The 14,648-nt window shown below is 35.8% G+C and overlaps 1 protein-coding gene across 1 annotated transcript in view; it reads left to right on the top strand.

Annotated features, from left to right (window-relative positions):
- Positions 1-1,603: 1,603 nt before the first annotated feature.
- Positions 1,604-14,648, top strand: part of LOC125475759 (protein TIC 22, chloroplastic-like) — a 27,262-nt gene continuing 14,217 nt past the window's right edge. Inside the window, exons 1-2 of the mRNA XM_048581026.1 lie at positions 1,604-2,031; positions 2,281-2,400. Coding sequence (XP_048436983.1) covers positions 1,636-2,031; positions 2,281-2,370 — 486 coding nt within the window. The 5' untranslated portion in view covers positions 1,604-1,635 and the 3' untranslated portion in view covers positions 2,371-2,400. The remainder of the gene's footprint in view (positions 2,032-2,280; positions 2,401-14,648) is intronic.

The following is a 14,648-nucleotide window of genomic DNA, read 5'->3' as shown; positions in this document are numbered from 1 at the left end:
GTAGACAACCATTACCCCTTTAGATGCCAAATGGATAAAGAGTATGTGGATATGGCACGGAATAATGTACAACCCTATCATCCTCATAGGGGATTTATTCAGTAATTTTATCAAAGAAATATTAATAATAATCTAATCGAGTGGTAATTACCTTTGAGAAGAGTTGCTGTTTGGAGAGCACAGTATGATGAAAGTTGTAAGCTATGTTCCCCGCTGGGGGGGGTGTGGGGAGGGAGGGAGTTATTGTCTATCGTTGGCCTCTATGGTATAGATTCCAAACATTCATGATCTGGATGTGAATGAGTTGAGTTCAAAAACTCACCAAGCGTAATTGTCTTGATGGCTTTAAGAATGATGCAGTATGCAACAGCAAGCAGCAACATAGTGGAGAGCCTCCTTAACAACCTTAGGATACAACTTTCACAATTCATGGCCTTGCCTAGACCGAGAACGATCACGGTATGCAACAGAATAGTATAAAGCATAAGCATCATCTAACGTAATATCAGATTCCTTGAGAAGAAATCCAACAAGTACAACGTCATCAGAACCTAGTGCCTTGTGGATTCTCATGATTCTCTTATCCTCTATCGGCTAAATTTCCATCATACTTGATTCATCATTTTCCTCAGATTTGAGACGGTGCAATTTGTTGTCATTTGAAACTTCATGCAGAAGCTCTTTATAGCCATGTTGTCAAGAACGGACCTTGCTACCCTCTAGATGCAGTGGAAGGCAACTCCTCCTGCATCGGGCCTACACCATTAAGCTACGTGAAGCTACATTAAACAACACAATCTCCACACTAGCTTGGTGGAGTTATTCAAACTTAAACAACATGAAACTTAAATAACATTAAAAAAAACATTTAACAACATAAAACTATTATTGGGGGAGATTACATATTGACAATAAATCTAGACAGTTACTCACTTTAACGACACGTGTCATTTGAAATCTGTTCCGAAAATTTATTGAGATTACATATCAACAAGAAATCTGGAGAATTACTCACTTTAGCGACATGTGCCACTCGAAATCCGTTCCGAAAAATTATTGAGTCGACAAGAAATCTGGAGAGTTACTCATTTTAGCGACACGTGTAACTCGAAAACCTATTTGAAAAGTTACTGAGATTACATATTGAAAAATTATTTAAGTAACCATATTAATTCAATTAAAATAATAAATTATGTTTGGCCTATGACCCTTTGGCTCCCTTGGTTGGAGATGGTTTTTTGTTACAGGGCTATGTTTGACCTATAGCCCTTTGGCCCCCTCGGTTGAAGATGGTATGAAATATAGCTTGACACTGTTCATTAAAATATAATTTCTTGGAGAACTATAGGACTAAAGGGAGCCTTCTTGCCCTCTTTCGGTTGGAGATGACCTAACAATCAATAAGCACCTTTAGAAGGTGTTTAAGAGGCAACGGCCACACTTCAAAAAACTGTGTCCTTACACGTTCTAAAATTTGCATTACGGAGTGGGCCACCGAACTGCATGGGCTGGATTGTATTGGGCCATTAATTATAAGTCAAAGTGGGTTGCAATATTTAGCCCAATAAGTTTTATTTAATTATTTAACTTTATCAAAAAAACCATTCAGCTTTACTCGGCTCACGCACTGAGACGATGGAGTCCGCAAAGCCCTACCCGCGCTCAAACCCTCTGCTCTCGCTCTCCACCTTCATACACCAGCACTGCCTCCGCCTCGGCGCCGAGCTCTCCACCCGTTTCGAAGACACCAAGCGGCTCGCGGGAATCCTAGCCGGAAACTTCGCGCCGCTGGCGAGCAGGCGCATGTGTTCGGCTCCGGTTGCTCCGCCCTTCGCGTGGCTGGCTCAGAGCAATCACGCCCTGGCCGCTACCCTCAGCTCGGACCACGTGGCAAAAAGCTTGGCCGGCACGGCGGTGTATACGGTTAGCAATTCGAACAATGAGTTCGTGCTCATCTCTGATCCCAATGAGGCCAAGTCCATTGGATTGCTTTGCTTTCGGCAGGAAGACGCCGAAGCATTCCTCGCTCAAGTTAGCATTTTTAATTTTTTTTGGATGGAAAGATTAGTAGGATGAGTAATTAGTTGCATTTAGAGGTTAATTGGATGGAGGAATTAGTTGCATTTAGGTTCATTGAGTGGAAATTTAATGTTTTGCTTGATTTTTTGGCTGAAAGAGATGCATTTAGATAAATTGGGATTGTTGAGAAGTCAGTGATTTGAAATGTGGATGTTATTTTTTGCTTGAATTTTCAGCTGGTTTTGTATTTGGGTGATTCAGGTTCGATCGAGGAGAGAATTACGAAGTGCGGCTAAAGTTGTCCCGATTACTCTTGACCAGGTGACTTGGTATAAAATGGAAAGCAATTAGCACACAGTAACCAGAATTCCATATTATTACATTGCCCAGCTCCTTGTCTATAGAAATTAAGCCGTCGCCGTTGTCATTTGCATGCCTAAGACCTTCCCAAGCTCTAAAGGCAGGCCATTTCGCTCCAAGTTCAGCGAAAGCTGCCTTGAGCTCGGTCTTGGAAAGTTGCATGGGCGTCTCCGTCCTTATCGAATCTTTTGAAAATCTTCATTATCTGCACCTTTGTGTCATCTTTGTTTGTGAGGCGAACACGGGGCATTATACTCTTTAAATTGATCAACTAGCTAGCGTGATCTCAATTTGGAAAATACTACAAGAAATTAAGGCTGAGGTGACCTGCTTGCACTATGAAATTAAGGGCAGATTTATACATACATACATACATACATATATATATATATATAGGGCTCTGCCTGGTCCAGAGTCCGGTCCGCTGCATGCATGGGTGAATGAGAATCATCTCTAGATTCTCTTTGTGAGGATTCTGGGAATCCTCAAATCATGTCCGTTTATTGTATATCATGCGGTCAATTTTCGTCAGGTACTGTTTATGTTTAATTTTAAATAAAAATATTTAAAATAATTTATGACCATACGATGTACAATGAAGGAACATGATTTGAAGATTTCCAGGATCGTCACAAAGAGGATCCTAAGATGATTCATTCTGCATGAGCACTCTCCAGTCTCTACCGTAGGAATTATTTTAATTCTTGGACCTCTGGGGTCCACGTGTAGAAATATATAAGTAGTCAATTTTTCTTTTTATATAACTACCAAAAGTATTTTGGTCAGCATTTGGATTATACTAAGTTGATATACATTTGGAACACTAATAAAGAATAATGTTACTCAACTATAGCTCTTGACTACTATCTCTCTCATGAATCTCACTTATGTACAATTATACATGCGATCCACATATATAAGAAAATAGGTGTATTATGATTAATATATTAATGTGAGTAGAATAGCAGCACTCATTTAATAATATCGGCCATGTACGAAGTCCTATAGTTTTGTATATTATGCCACGCTACCAGCCCATCACTCTCCCTCTAAGCAAAAATTGATTCCCATGGATGGAATTAAAAGGTGTTCAATCTTCTTTTGTTGAGTCATTTTTTTTCTTGTTCTAGCTAACTTCTAAGAGCTGCATGTTATAGTTCAATTTCTAGCGAATTATTTATAATTTTCTTGTATATATGTGGACTGGATTTTTGCGTGCACATAAAGCATGAAACTTTGCAGTAGTAACGGACAGTGATGTTAACGAATAGTTTGTTCAACTTTTGGTTCTAGATTCTGCATATATGTGGACTCGTATATATGTTGACTAGATTCTCATCTGCCAATGTTTGTTGTGGACAGTTATGGAATAATTTGTTCAACTTTTGGGTTCATCATTTTGAGGCCTTAGGATTTTTTATTTTGTTTGGTTGGATTTGTGAAACCTCTGGGAAAGTGCCCAACATCAACAAGTTTTAATATGCAAGGTCCCTTAATTCTATAGATGATTAGAATTGACGGATGCATAGTTTGATACACATGTTGAGGCAAAGCCGGTTCTAGCCCTTTCCAGTACCAAACAGCAACATGTTTTAATATGCAAGGTCCCTTAATTCTATATATGATTAAAATTGACGGATGCATAGTTTAATATACATTTTGAGACAGAGCCGACTCTAGCTCACGGCTACTAGGGCAAGAGTCTAGGGCTCAAACCAAGGAGGGTGCCAAAATAATTTTAAGTCCATTTAGATATAATGTAAAAAAATTACAATAATTAAAAAATGGTTTTCATGCCACGATAAGAAAGAATTGCGTTGCTCCTTGCGGGTAAGAAAGAGAACAGGCACATGAAAAAACAAAAAACAAAAAAAAAGGAGGAAAAACCCTTTTCCCTTCCCGTCTCCCCCCAACTTCTAAATTCCTAATTTCAAAGAGCCGAGAGTAAATTAAATTATCTACCTATTTCAAGAAGTGAGATGCTATTCACAACCCTACTTTGTTTTACCTCCCATACATTCATATTAATTTATGTTTTTTTGATATTCTTCAATTTATTTGATCAGATGATAAAAAATTAAAAGGGAATGTGAAAATGAAAAATAAGTGTGTGAATAGCACATCCCTTTCAAGAATTCACAATTATGAATTTTTTCTTCCACATCTTCTCCTCTTTCCTCTTTTCTCACAATTATGCAAAAAAAATTACAATCCAAGCGGAAAATTCAAGTCTACGGACTACAATACATGCAATTGTATTGAACTGTACAAGGTATTTGATTTCTACTCATTCAAATTATGTTTTTCATTTTACGCTGCTAGTATTTTTCTTTGTTTGATTGTTTAGTTTTTTTTTTTTTCATTGTTTTTGCATTCAATTATAGTAGTAATTACGTGCAAATGTAATTTCTGTGACATCTCATATCGCCCAAGGGAGTGATCCTTAAATGTATATTCTCATCCCTACCTAGCACGAGGCCTTTTGGGAGCTCACTAGCTTCGGGTTCCGTAGGAACTCCGAAGTTAAGCGAGAAGGGGGCTACAGCAATCCCATGATGGGTGACCCACTGGGAAGTTGCTCATGAGTTCCCAAAAACAAAACCGTGAGGGAATGGTAAGCCCAAAGCGGACAATATCGTGCTACGGTGGTGGAGCGGGCCGGGAAAGTGATCCGTCCCGGGCCGGGATGTGAGAATTGGTATCAGAGCCTAACCCTGGTCGTGGTGTGCCGACAAGTACGCCGTGCCCCTAAGGGGGTTGGATTGTGACATCCCACATCGCCCAGGGGAGTGATCCTTAAATGTATATTCTCATCCGTACCTAGCATGAGGCCTTTTGGGAGCTCACTGGTTTCGGGTTCCGTAGGAACTTCGAAGTTAAGCGAGAAGGGGGCTAGAGCAATCCCATGATGGGTGATCCACTGGGAAGTTGCTCGTGAGTTCCAAAACAAAAAAAACCGTGAGGGAATGGTAAGCCCAAAGCGGACAATATCGTGCTACGGTGATGGAGCGGGCCCGAAAAATGATCCGCCCTGGACCGAGATGTGACAATTTCCCTACAACATAGAATTAGGAAAAGATACTGTCCATCGAATTTGAAATCCTTCCCTAATACAAATAGCCATAGGAATAGGAAAATATATTCAAGTTGGAAAACAAATATCGAATAAGGTAGGTGCACAGTCCTGTCGTACATACCACTTTAGGTGGTTCCGACTCGTAGGTGACCCGCGATTATTCGTCCAGTCTTCACGTGATCGTAGCACTTGAGCATATTTATTTACACCCAGTCCTGTCGTACAGACCACTTTAGGTGGTTCCGACTCGTGTGCAGGTATACTTATTGAGCTATTGGCTAGCCAGGATTGATGAGATATGGATAAGTCGTACATGTCACTATAGGTGACTCCGACTTATATGCTAGCCAGGATTGATAAGATATGGATAAGTCGTACAGGTCACTATAGGTGACTCCGACTTATATGCTAGCCACGATTGATGAGATACGGATAAGTTGTACATGTCATTTTAGATGACTCTGACTGATATATCACTTTGTATTGATTTAGTTCATTTGGCCTACTTATTAATGTATGGTGGAGTTGATGGCAAATCGTGGTTTGGTCAGTTCTGAGTATGGTTTGGATATATGTATATATGTTGTACTGTTTTATGGAAAACGATACGGGTTTTACATTTAGGGGCATTACTTTTAGAAAGGTAATAACTTTGGGAAGCTTGATTTTATTGCTTACTCACACCTTCTGTTTGGTGCCCTCCAGGTTTTAGCTGCTGAGTTTGTATCGACAAGAATCTGTGGCGAATCTTAGTATTGATGGATATTTCTGAGGGTATGATTCTTACCCACATTACTGTACCTTACTTATGCTCTGACATTGCGTGTGAAATGGGTTCGCTCCCACTCGTAGCGCACTCTGGTATTAATAATTTTTAGGTTCAAATTTATTCACTTTTTATACACTATCACGAATTATGGCTTCGTCACCTTCCAGGTGTCGGCCAGCACAGCTCGATTCAGGGTCCAAGTGGACTTTCTGGGTCGGGGTGTGTCAATAGTAGATCCCAAAATTTGAAGTTTAAAATTTGAATTTTTTTTTATTTTATGTGATAATTTGATTAGATGCACATTTTTTGTTTATATTAATCTTTTTTTAATTAATTAAAACCATTAAAATTAAAAGCATTAAAATCATTAATCAAGATTGTGAGCCCATTTTTCATCCAAGATGCACATTTTTTTAAGAAAACTAATGAAAATGATTTGAAAATTTTGAGTTTTAACGATAAGGATAAAATAAAAGGTAAATTGAGTAGTATCAAGATTTACATTTTAGTGTAAAAATATGGTTTTTCATTAAAGTGAATAATACCTGGAGCTTTTCGTTAAAGTTCCCCATTTTTTTTTTGTTTATGTTAACTTTTTTTTAATTAATTAAAAGTATTAAAAGCTTCAATCAAGATTGTGGCCTCTGTTTTTCACTTACGATTGTCCATGTATAGTCCTTATATGTGAGGCCATACACTATGTATCCGGTGAGTTCCTATACTTTAGGGACTCACTTTCCGATCCATTGAAGATCCATTTTGTCCCTATATTTGTTTAATACTTATTTTATACGATGGTTATCCCTATTTAGGAACTCCACTGGAAATGCTTTTAGGATTTGGAAAACCTCTTGGAAAGTGCCCAACATGTATTTATATGCAAGGTTTCTTAATTCTATATAGGGATAGGATTGAAGGATACATATACGCATTTTGACATAAGGCCAGCTTTGGCCCAAGACTAGTAGGGCAAGAGTTCATGGCCTAGACCACTATGACGTAAAAAAAGAGGTAAATTACATTTTACTCGCTCAAATTTGGATGCAATTACAATCTCATATACTATCTTTAAAACATTTCAATTTTCTACACAAACTTGTATTTTGTTGCAATTTCATACATCTGTTAATTAAACCGACAATTTTCTTGTTAAGTAATGACGTGATAAATGAATGACTCACATATTTGATGACATAGCATATAAAAAATAATTAATTATAAAAAAATTAAATAAAAACTAAAGTAAGACAAAATAAAATGGTGCCCACCCCTCTTCTCCCACCCAAGCATCCCATCTTCATCTCTTTCTCCATCACCACCAGCCATCTCGTATAACCACTGTCAATCCTCATATAACCGTCAAACAAAATAAAATATATTACCTCAATTCGAAGCAATATGACCATCAGACAAAAATGGCAATCATTTTAGTATTTCTTTGTAGAATCATATATTCATCTATTTTCTTCACTACAAATAAATGTTCTAATGATTTTGGATATGTTTAATTTCTTGCGAAGATGACTTATGAATGATGAATTGAAATATAGAATATTCATATCCTTGAAAAAGGTTACATAACGATAACCATAAAAAAAATATGTTAAAATGTTTGTCAAAAATGTACGTCACAGAATCTAACCCATATATCAAAGCTATATTTCTTGTAGAAAATAAAGCCAAATTAATTTGACTTGGATAAATAAGAATAAAACTATAGTCACATACAAGGTGAAATTCTCCATAACATCTTCGGGTTCAGAAGGAATGGATAAACGTAGTTTGCCACCAGTTATTTCCCATTTAAAGAAAAAAAAACAAGAATAAAACTATAGCACATGTGTTGTCTTTATAAGAATAAAATTTAAGGATGGTACATCTCAAAATATTTCACATCGCGTAAAAGAGGAGGATGGCACAGGTTTTAGTATATCCTCCACAAGTTGTATTTATAGTGTTGTAAGGACAAATTCTACATAAGATGCCTAGTGACACCCAATTTTCAAATATGTTTTGTTTTGTGCGTGTACTTAAAGTATGGAACTTTGCAAAGTGATGGATAATAAATAGGTTATTCTTGTTGACTAGTCATATGGGTTTGCGACGAGCTAGTTTTGATTCTTCCAGCAGTTTTTCATATATATATATGTTTGTCAATAATTAACGGAGACAGAAAGGAATAATTCAACTTTTTTAGGTCTAGGAAGCCTCTGTTTTCCTTTTCTTTCTTTGGACACGTAGAGACAGATAGTTGCAGAATGCCTAATATGAACGAACTAAATCAAATTATCCGTATTTGATTGCATTCATCAAACAGTCGACCTAATATGTGGGATTGGAGAGAATCAGAATACATCACGGGCCATCAATCAAAAAAGATAATCATCTTTTATGGATTCTTTTCGCCGCCCTCTTATCTGAGGACCCATGGAATCCACAATCTTATCTCAAAGGTGGTTTGGTAAACTAGCATATCAGTCAAGGTGTTTGTGCAAGAAAAATTTCCTACAAAAAACACAAAGAGTTAATCAACATTTGCCCCCCTAAACTCTTGGAGTTTTCCACTTTAACTCTTCTAACTGTTTTTGGTCTCAAGTTGGTCCTTAAACTTTGAAAATGTGAAAAATAAGGACAGCAGTGACCCAACTACAAAGGTTGATAGAACCACTAGTGAACTTAATTCAATGCGTGGCTGGTTGGAATGTACCACATTGTAAACTTCAACCCGACATCAGCTTCTGTAAATTTCAAAGAGAGATGAGAGGCAAAGCAATGCAACACTGAAATAACTAATTAAATTATTGCACGTGTAAAAAAAAATTATTAAATCACATCATTTGTTCAAGTCGGTTATAATCATGTCCCTAAGGTAAAACTAGCTTCTTCAATTGGATTCATTTCTGTCATATTTGAAACAAAAATATTCGAATTGGATCAACTTATTCATTTTTTATGGTTTTGTTCATTTTTTTTTTCACAATAAATGTATATTATAGACAAACATATTCATGCTCTGATAAATCAAGGGCATTTTGGTCATTGTAAATGAATATTTAAATGCCCTTAAAAAAGTGGTGGCATATTTGTCACCTTTGTAACAAAAATTACTTTCTTTCATTGCATTATTTAACACACTTTCAAAAATTTAGGGACCAACTATAGATGAAAAAGTTGAAGGACGAAAGTAGAAAACTGTAAAAGAAAATGGGGGCCAAGTACAAATTTAACACCCCGCCAAAAAAAAAAAAAAAAGGGAAGGAAAACAAAGTATCTCATATTATTGCATATAGTTATAGTAGACACACCAACCACTTTTCCTTTTTCCAACTATCTGATATGATAATATTGTTTTCGAGCCATGGATATTGATATAAGGATTCTGATTTGTGTGTGTACCAAAAGTGGGAAGAACCCAGTCACATGGATTGGAAGTTTTTTTTAAGGTCATTATCGAAAGGAAACTTTTAAAGAAATTGAAAATTTTAAAATACGTCCCCGGTGCTATGGCTCATGTGCTGCTATGGTTCTTCTTAGGCACGTGTGGTACAAGTCTCTCAAAGACTCATGTTTTCATCTGGCTTCTATATATGGAGTATTGTCCATATCTTGTATGTGCTCTTTGTTTGTGCAAGGTATATTGATTTTAGATCAAATCTTTCTATTTCACAAACCCTCCTCTGTTGGGTTATGAACTTGAGACTACTATTTAATGTAAACTTTATTTATTTAATTTTTTTTTATTTCTTTAAAGAGTATTCATTCTTCTTTTTTGTACACATCTCTTTTTTGAGTTACTTGTTCCACACCAAAAAAGGAAGGAGTGCAAGAGAGAATAATGAAATGCGGAAATCATTTCTAAAAATAAAAGCTTTACATTGGCTTGTTGATTTTCTTACGAGTACTCCTACATGGTTTCACAAAACTGACATTATTGGCTTGGCTGAAATGTATGTAAGTCTTTCTGGTCCTCGAAATAGTTCCAACTTCCAAATAATCCAAAATGATAAAATTATGGGATTATTCATTACTATATATTTGGATTTCAAAACGTGGACATGATATGAACCTAATGGAGATCATGATTATTCATGGGTTTATGAGATTTCAGGTTTGCGAATATGATTATATGGAGAACAAAAGTAGAATAGTTGCGAAAGAGAACATACGTGAAGGAGAGATGAAATACGGTGCAAACAGTGTAATACAACATATAATTTTGACGTGGATTGATACAAACTCCTAGATTAACCCAATAGTTAAGTTTTAACTATTCACAGATGCTAAATGTAGAGACTCAAGATCCCAAATACATTATACCCTGTCCAACGAGGGGCTGCGAAAGGTCACCTCCTTTATTCGTTACAGAATACATGTACACACATACAACAATATATATATAGAAATACCAGACACGACTAGTAAGATCTTTAATATATACGGCACATAAGTGATATTAAACTGATTATACTAATTTACGGTATACCCAAGATTCACGGCGTGGTCGACAACCTTGTCCAGCTCCTTGTCTATAGAAATTAAGCCGTCGCCGTTGTCATTTGCATGCCTAAGACCTTCCCAAGCTCTAAAGGCAGGCCATTTCGCTCCAAGTTCAGCGAAAGCTGCCTTGAGCTCGGTCTTGGAAAGTTGCATGGGCGTCTCCGTCCTTATCGAATCTTTTGAAAATCTTCATTATCTGCACCTTTGTGTCATCTTTGTTTGTGAGGCGAACACGGGGCATTATACTCTTTAAATTGATCAACTAGCTAGCGTGATCTCAATTTGGAAAATACTACAAGAAATTAAGGCTGAGGTGACCTGCTTGCACTATGAAATTAAGGGCAGATTTATACATACATACATACATACATATATACATACATACATACATACATACATATATATATATACATACATACATATATATATATATATATATATAGGGCTCTGCCTGGTCCAGAGTCCGGTCCGCTGCATGCATGGTTGAATGAGAATCATCTCTAGATTTTCTTTGTGAGGATTCTGGGAATCCTCAAATCATGTCCGTTTATTGTATATCATGCGGTCAATTTTCGTCAGGTACTATTTATGTTTAATTTTAAATAAAAATATTTAAAATAATTTATGACCATACGATGTACAATGAATGAACATGATTTGAAGATTTCCAGGATCGTCACAAAGAGGATCCTAAGATGATTCATTCTGCATGAGCACTCTCCAGTCTCTACCGTAGGAATTATTTTAATTCTTGGACCTCTGGGGTCCACGTGTAGATATATATAAGTAGTCAATTTTTCTTTTTATATAACTACCAATATGAAGTATTTTGGTCAGCATTTGGTTTATACTAAGTTGATATACATTTGGGACAGTAATAAAGAATAATGTTACTCAACTATAGCTCTTGACTACTATCTCTCTCATGAATCTCACTTATGTACAATTGTACATGCGATCCACATATATAAGAAAATAGGTGTATTATGATTAATATATTAATGTGAGTAGAATAGCAGCACTCATTTAATAATATCGGCCATGTACTAAGTCCTATAGTTTTGTATATTATGCCACGCTACCAGCCCATCACTCTCCCTCTAAACAAAAATTGATTCCCATGGATGGAAATTGGAATTAAAAGGTGTTCAATCTTCTTTTGTTGAGTCATTTTTTTTCTTGGTCTAGCTAACTTCTAAGAGCTGCATGTTATAGTTCAATTTCTAGCGAATTATTTATAATTTTCTTGTATATATGTGGACTGGATTTTTGCGTGCACATAAAGCATGGAACTTTGCAGTAGTAACGGACAGTGATGTTAACGAATAGTTTGTTCAACTTTTGGTTCTAGATTCTGCATATATGTGGACTCGTATATATGTTGACTAGATTCTCATCTGCCAATGTTTGTTGTGGACAGTTATGGAATAATTTGTTCAACTTTTGGGTTCATCATTTTGAGGCCTTAGGATTTTTTATTTTGTTTGGTTGCATTTGTGAAACCTCTGGGAAAGTGCCCAACATCAACAAGTTTTAATAAGCAAGGTCCCTTAATTCTATAGATGATTAGAATTGACGGATGCATAGTTTGATACACATGTTGAGGCAAAGCCGGTTCTAGCCCTTTCCAGTACCAAACAACAACATGTTTTAATATGCAAGGTCCCTTAATTCTATATATGATTAAAATTGACGGATGCATAGTTTAATATACATTTTGAGACAGAGCCGACTCTAGCTCAGGACTACTAGGGCAAGAGTCTAGGGCTCAAACCAAGGAGGGTGCCAAAATAATTTTAAGTCCATTTAGATATAATGTAAAAAGATTACAATAATTAAAAAATGGTTTTCATGCCACGATAAGAAAGAATTGCGTTGCTCCTTGCGCCTAAGAAAGAGAACAAGCACATGAAAAAACAAAAAACAAAAAAAAAGGAGGAAAAACCCTTTTCCCTTCCCGTCTCCCCCCAACTTCTAAATTCCTAATTTCAAAGAGCCGAGAGTAAATTAAATTATCTACCTATTTCAAGAAGTGAGATGCTATTCACAACCCTACTTTGTTTTACCTCCCATACATTCATATTAATTTATGTTTTTTTGATATTCTTCAATTTATTTGATCAGATGATAAAAAATTAAAAGGGAATGTGAAAATGAAAAATAAGTGTGTGAATAGCACATCCCTTTCAAGAATTCACAATTATGATTTTTTTTCTTCCACATCTTCTCCTCTTTCCTCTTTTCTCACAATTATGCAAAAAAAATTACAATCCAAGCGGAAAATTCAAGTCTGCGGACTACAATACATGCAATTGTATTCAACTATACAAGGTATTTGATTTCTACTCATTCAAATTCTGTTTTTCATTTTACGCTGCTAGCATTTTTCTTTGTTTGATTGTTTGGTTTTTTTTTTTCGTTGTTTTTGCATTCAATTATAGTAGTAATTACTTGCATATGTAATTTCCATACAACATAGAATTAGGAAAAGATACTGTCCATCGAATTTGAAATCCTTCCCTAATACAAATAGCCATAGGAATAGGAATATATATTCAAGTTGGTAAACAAATATCGAATAAGGTACAAATACACAATCTTTCATTTATCTTTTTTATTTTTGCAAACCATAGAATATCCATCAAACTACAGGGACGAAATTTAAATACGAGGCGCTAAGTGGTTTCAAGCCACTTGAATACTTCATTCATCTATTGCTTTCAATAAATTTTGTGTCAGGGTTAACTCTATTTCCCAATTACAATTTTTTATTTAAGGATCGTAACCATATAAAAATAACTAATTGGGTTTTCTTGGTTCGGGTCATAAGAGGACGGGGCATTCTAATGGGGTTGGGTTCTTCCCATTGCTATGAGGGATAGGTTGCATTTACGCTTAATCTCTTATGGCATAAGCTAAACTTTCTTTCATCAGATTGCCATTTTTTTGTTGTGTTAAACTTAACATCTATTATTACCTAATCCACTATTTAAATGTTAAGAGGATGGAGATGGTTCGTAATTATTAAAATAATTTAGAAGAGGAGGCAGTTTCGGACTCGGATGCATAGCTGGAAACCAAATACTCAATTCATTAAGATATTGGACCACAAGTAAAAAATAAAAAATAAAATAAAATAAAAAACTCTTAATAATGTGTATGAAATTAATTAATCTTTTGTAAAAGAAAATTTTCAACTAATTTGTCTATAAAAAAGCATCATTTGAGTTTTAGTCCTAGGCCTCCGAAAACTTTAGACCGGCACTGTTTTGAGGTCTTCTCTCAAAAGATCATCTCTATCAAAATCAAGGTTTTAAAAAACGCTAGGCTCTAGTTGGGCGAGTGGGGGCCTAGCGCCTAGGTGCTAGGGCAAGGCTTAGGCGGACTAGGCGAATTAAAGTAAATATATTATATCTCGTATAAATAAGTGTTTGATTATACTTAAAAAATACATAATTTCACTGGAATACATAAATTGCAACATAGAATGACATATAGATTATAAAGTATTAGAACATAATGTAAACATGAGGAACACATATATCATGTGTGTTGATCTAAGTATTCAACAAGTCTTTTAAAATTTATTGAAAAATATAAAATGCAAAATAAAAGTTATATATTTTCTATCTAAGTGAGAGTCGTGACCTAGGCGGGTCTAGATGGGCTAAGTAAGCACCTAAGCAGGTCTAGGCGCCCCTTCCTAATCTTCAAACGCCTAGGGATTAATTAGAGCGATGACTAGCCGCCTAACGCCTAAGTACGGCCTAGGCGGCACTGGAAGGGAATTTTAGAATAGTGTCCAAAACATACTACCTAATATCGAAACAGTATGACTGTCAGACAAAATGGCAGTCATTTTAGTACCTTTTTTTCTTTTCTTTTTGTAGAATTAAATATATTTGCCTACTTTTTTACTACAAATGA

The sequence above is a fragment of a genome, unplaced genomic scaffold (assembly GCF_019419815.1).
Source record: "Pyrus x bretschneideri cultivar Hongxiangsu unplaced genomic scaffold, Pyrus_bretschneideri_v1 Contig1, whole genome shotgun sequence".
Classification (NCBI taxonomy): domain Eukaryota; kingdom Viridiplantae; phylum Streptophyta; class Magnoliopsida; order Rosales; family Rosaceae; genus Pyrus; species Pyrus x bretschneideri.
Note: the sequence above shows the minus strand (reverse complement) of the source record. Positions and strands in the feature narration are given on the sequence as shown.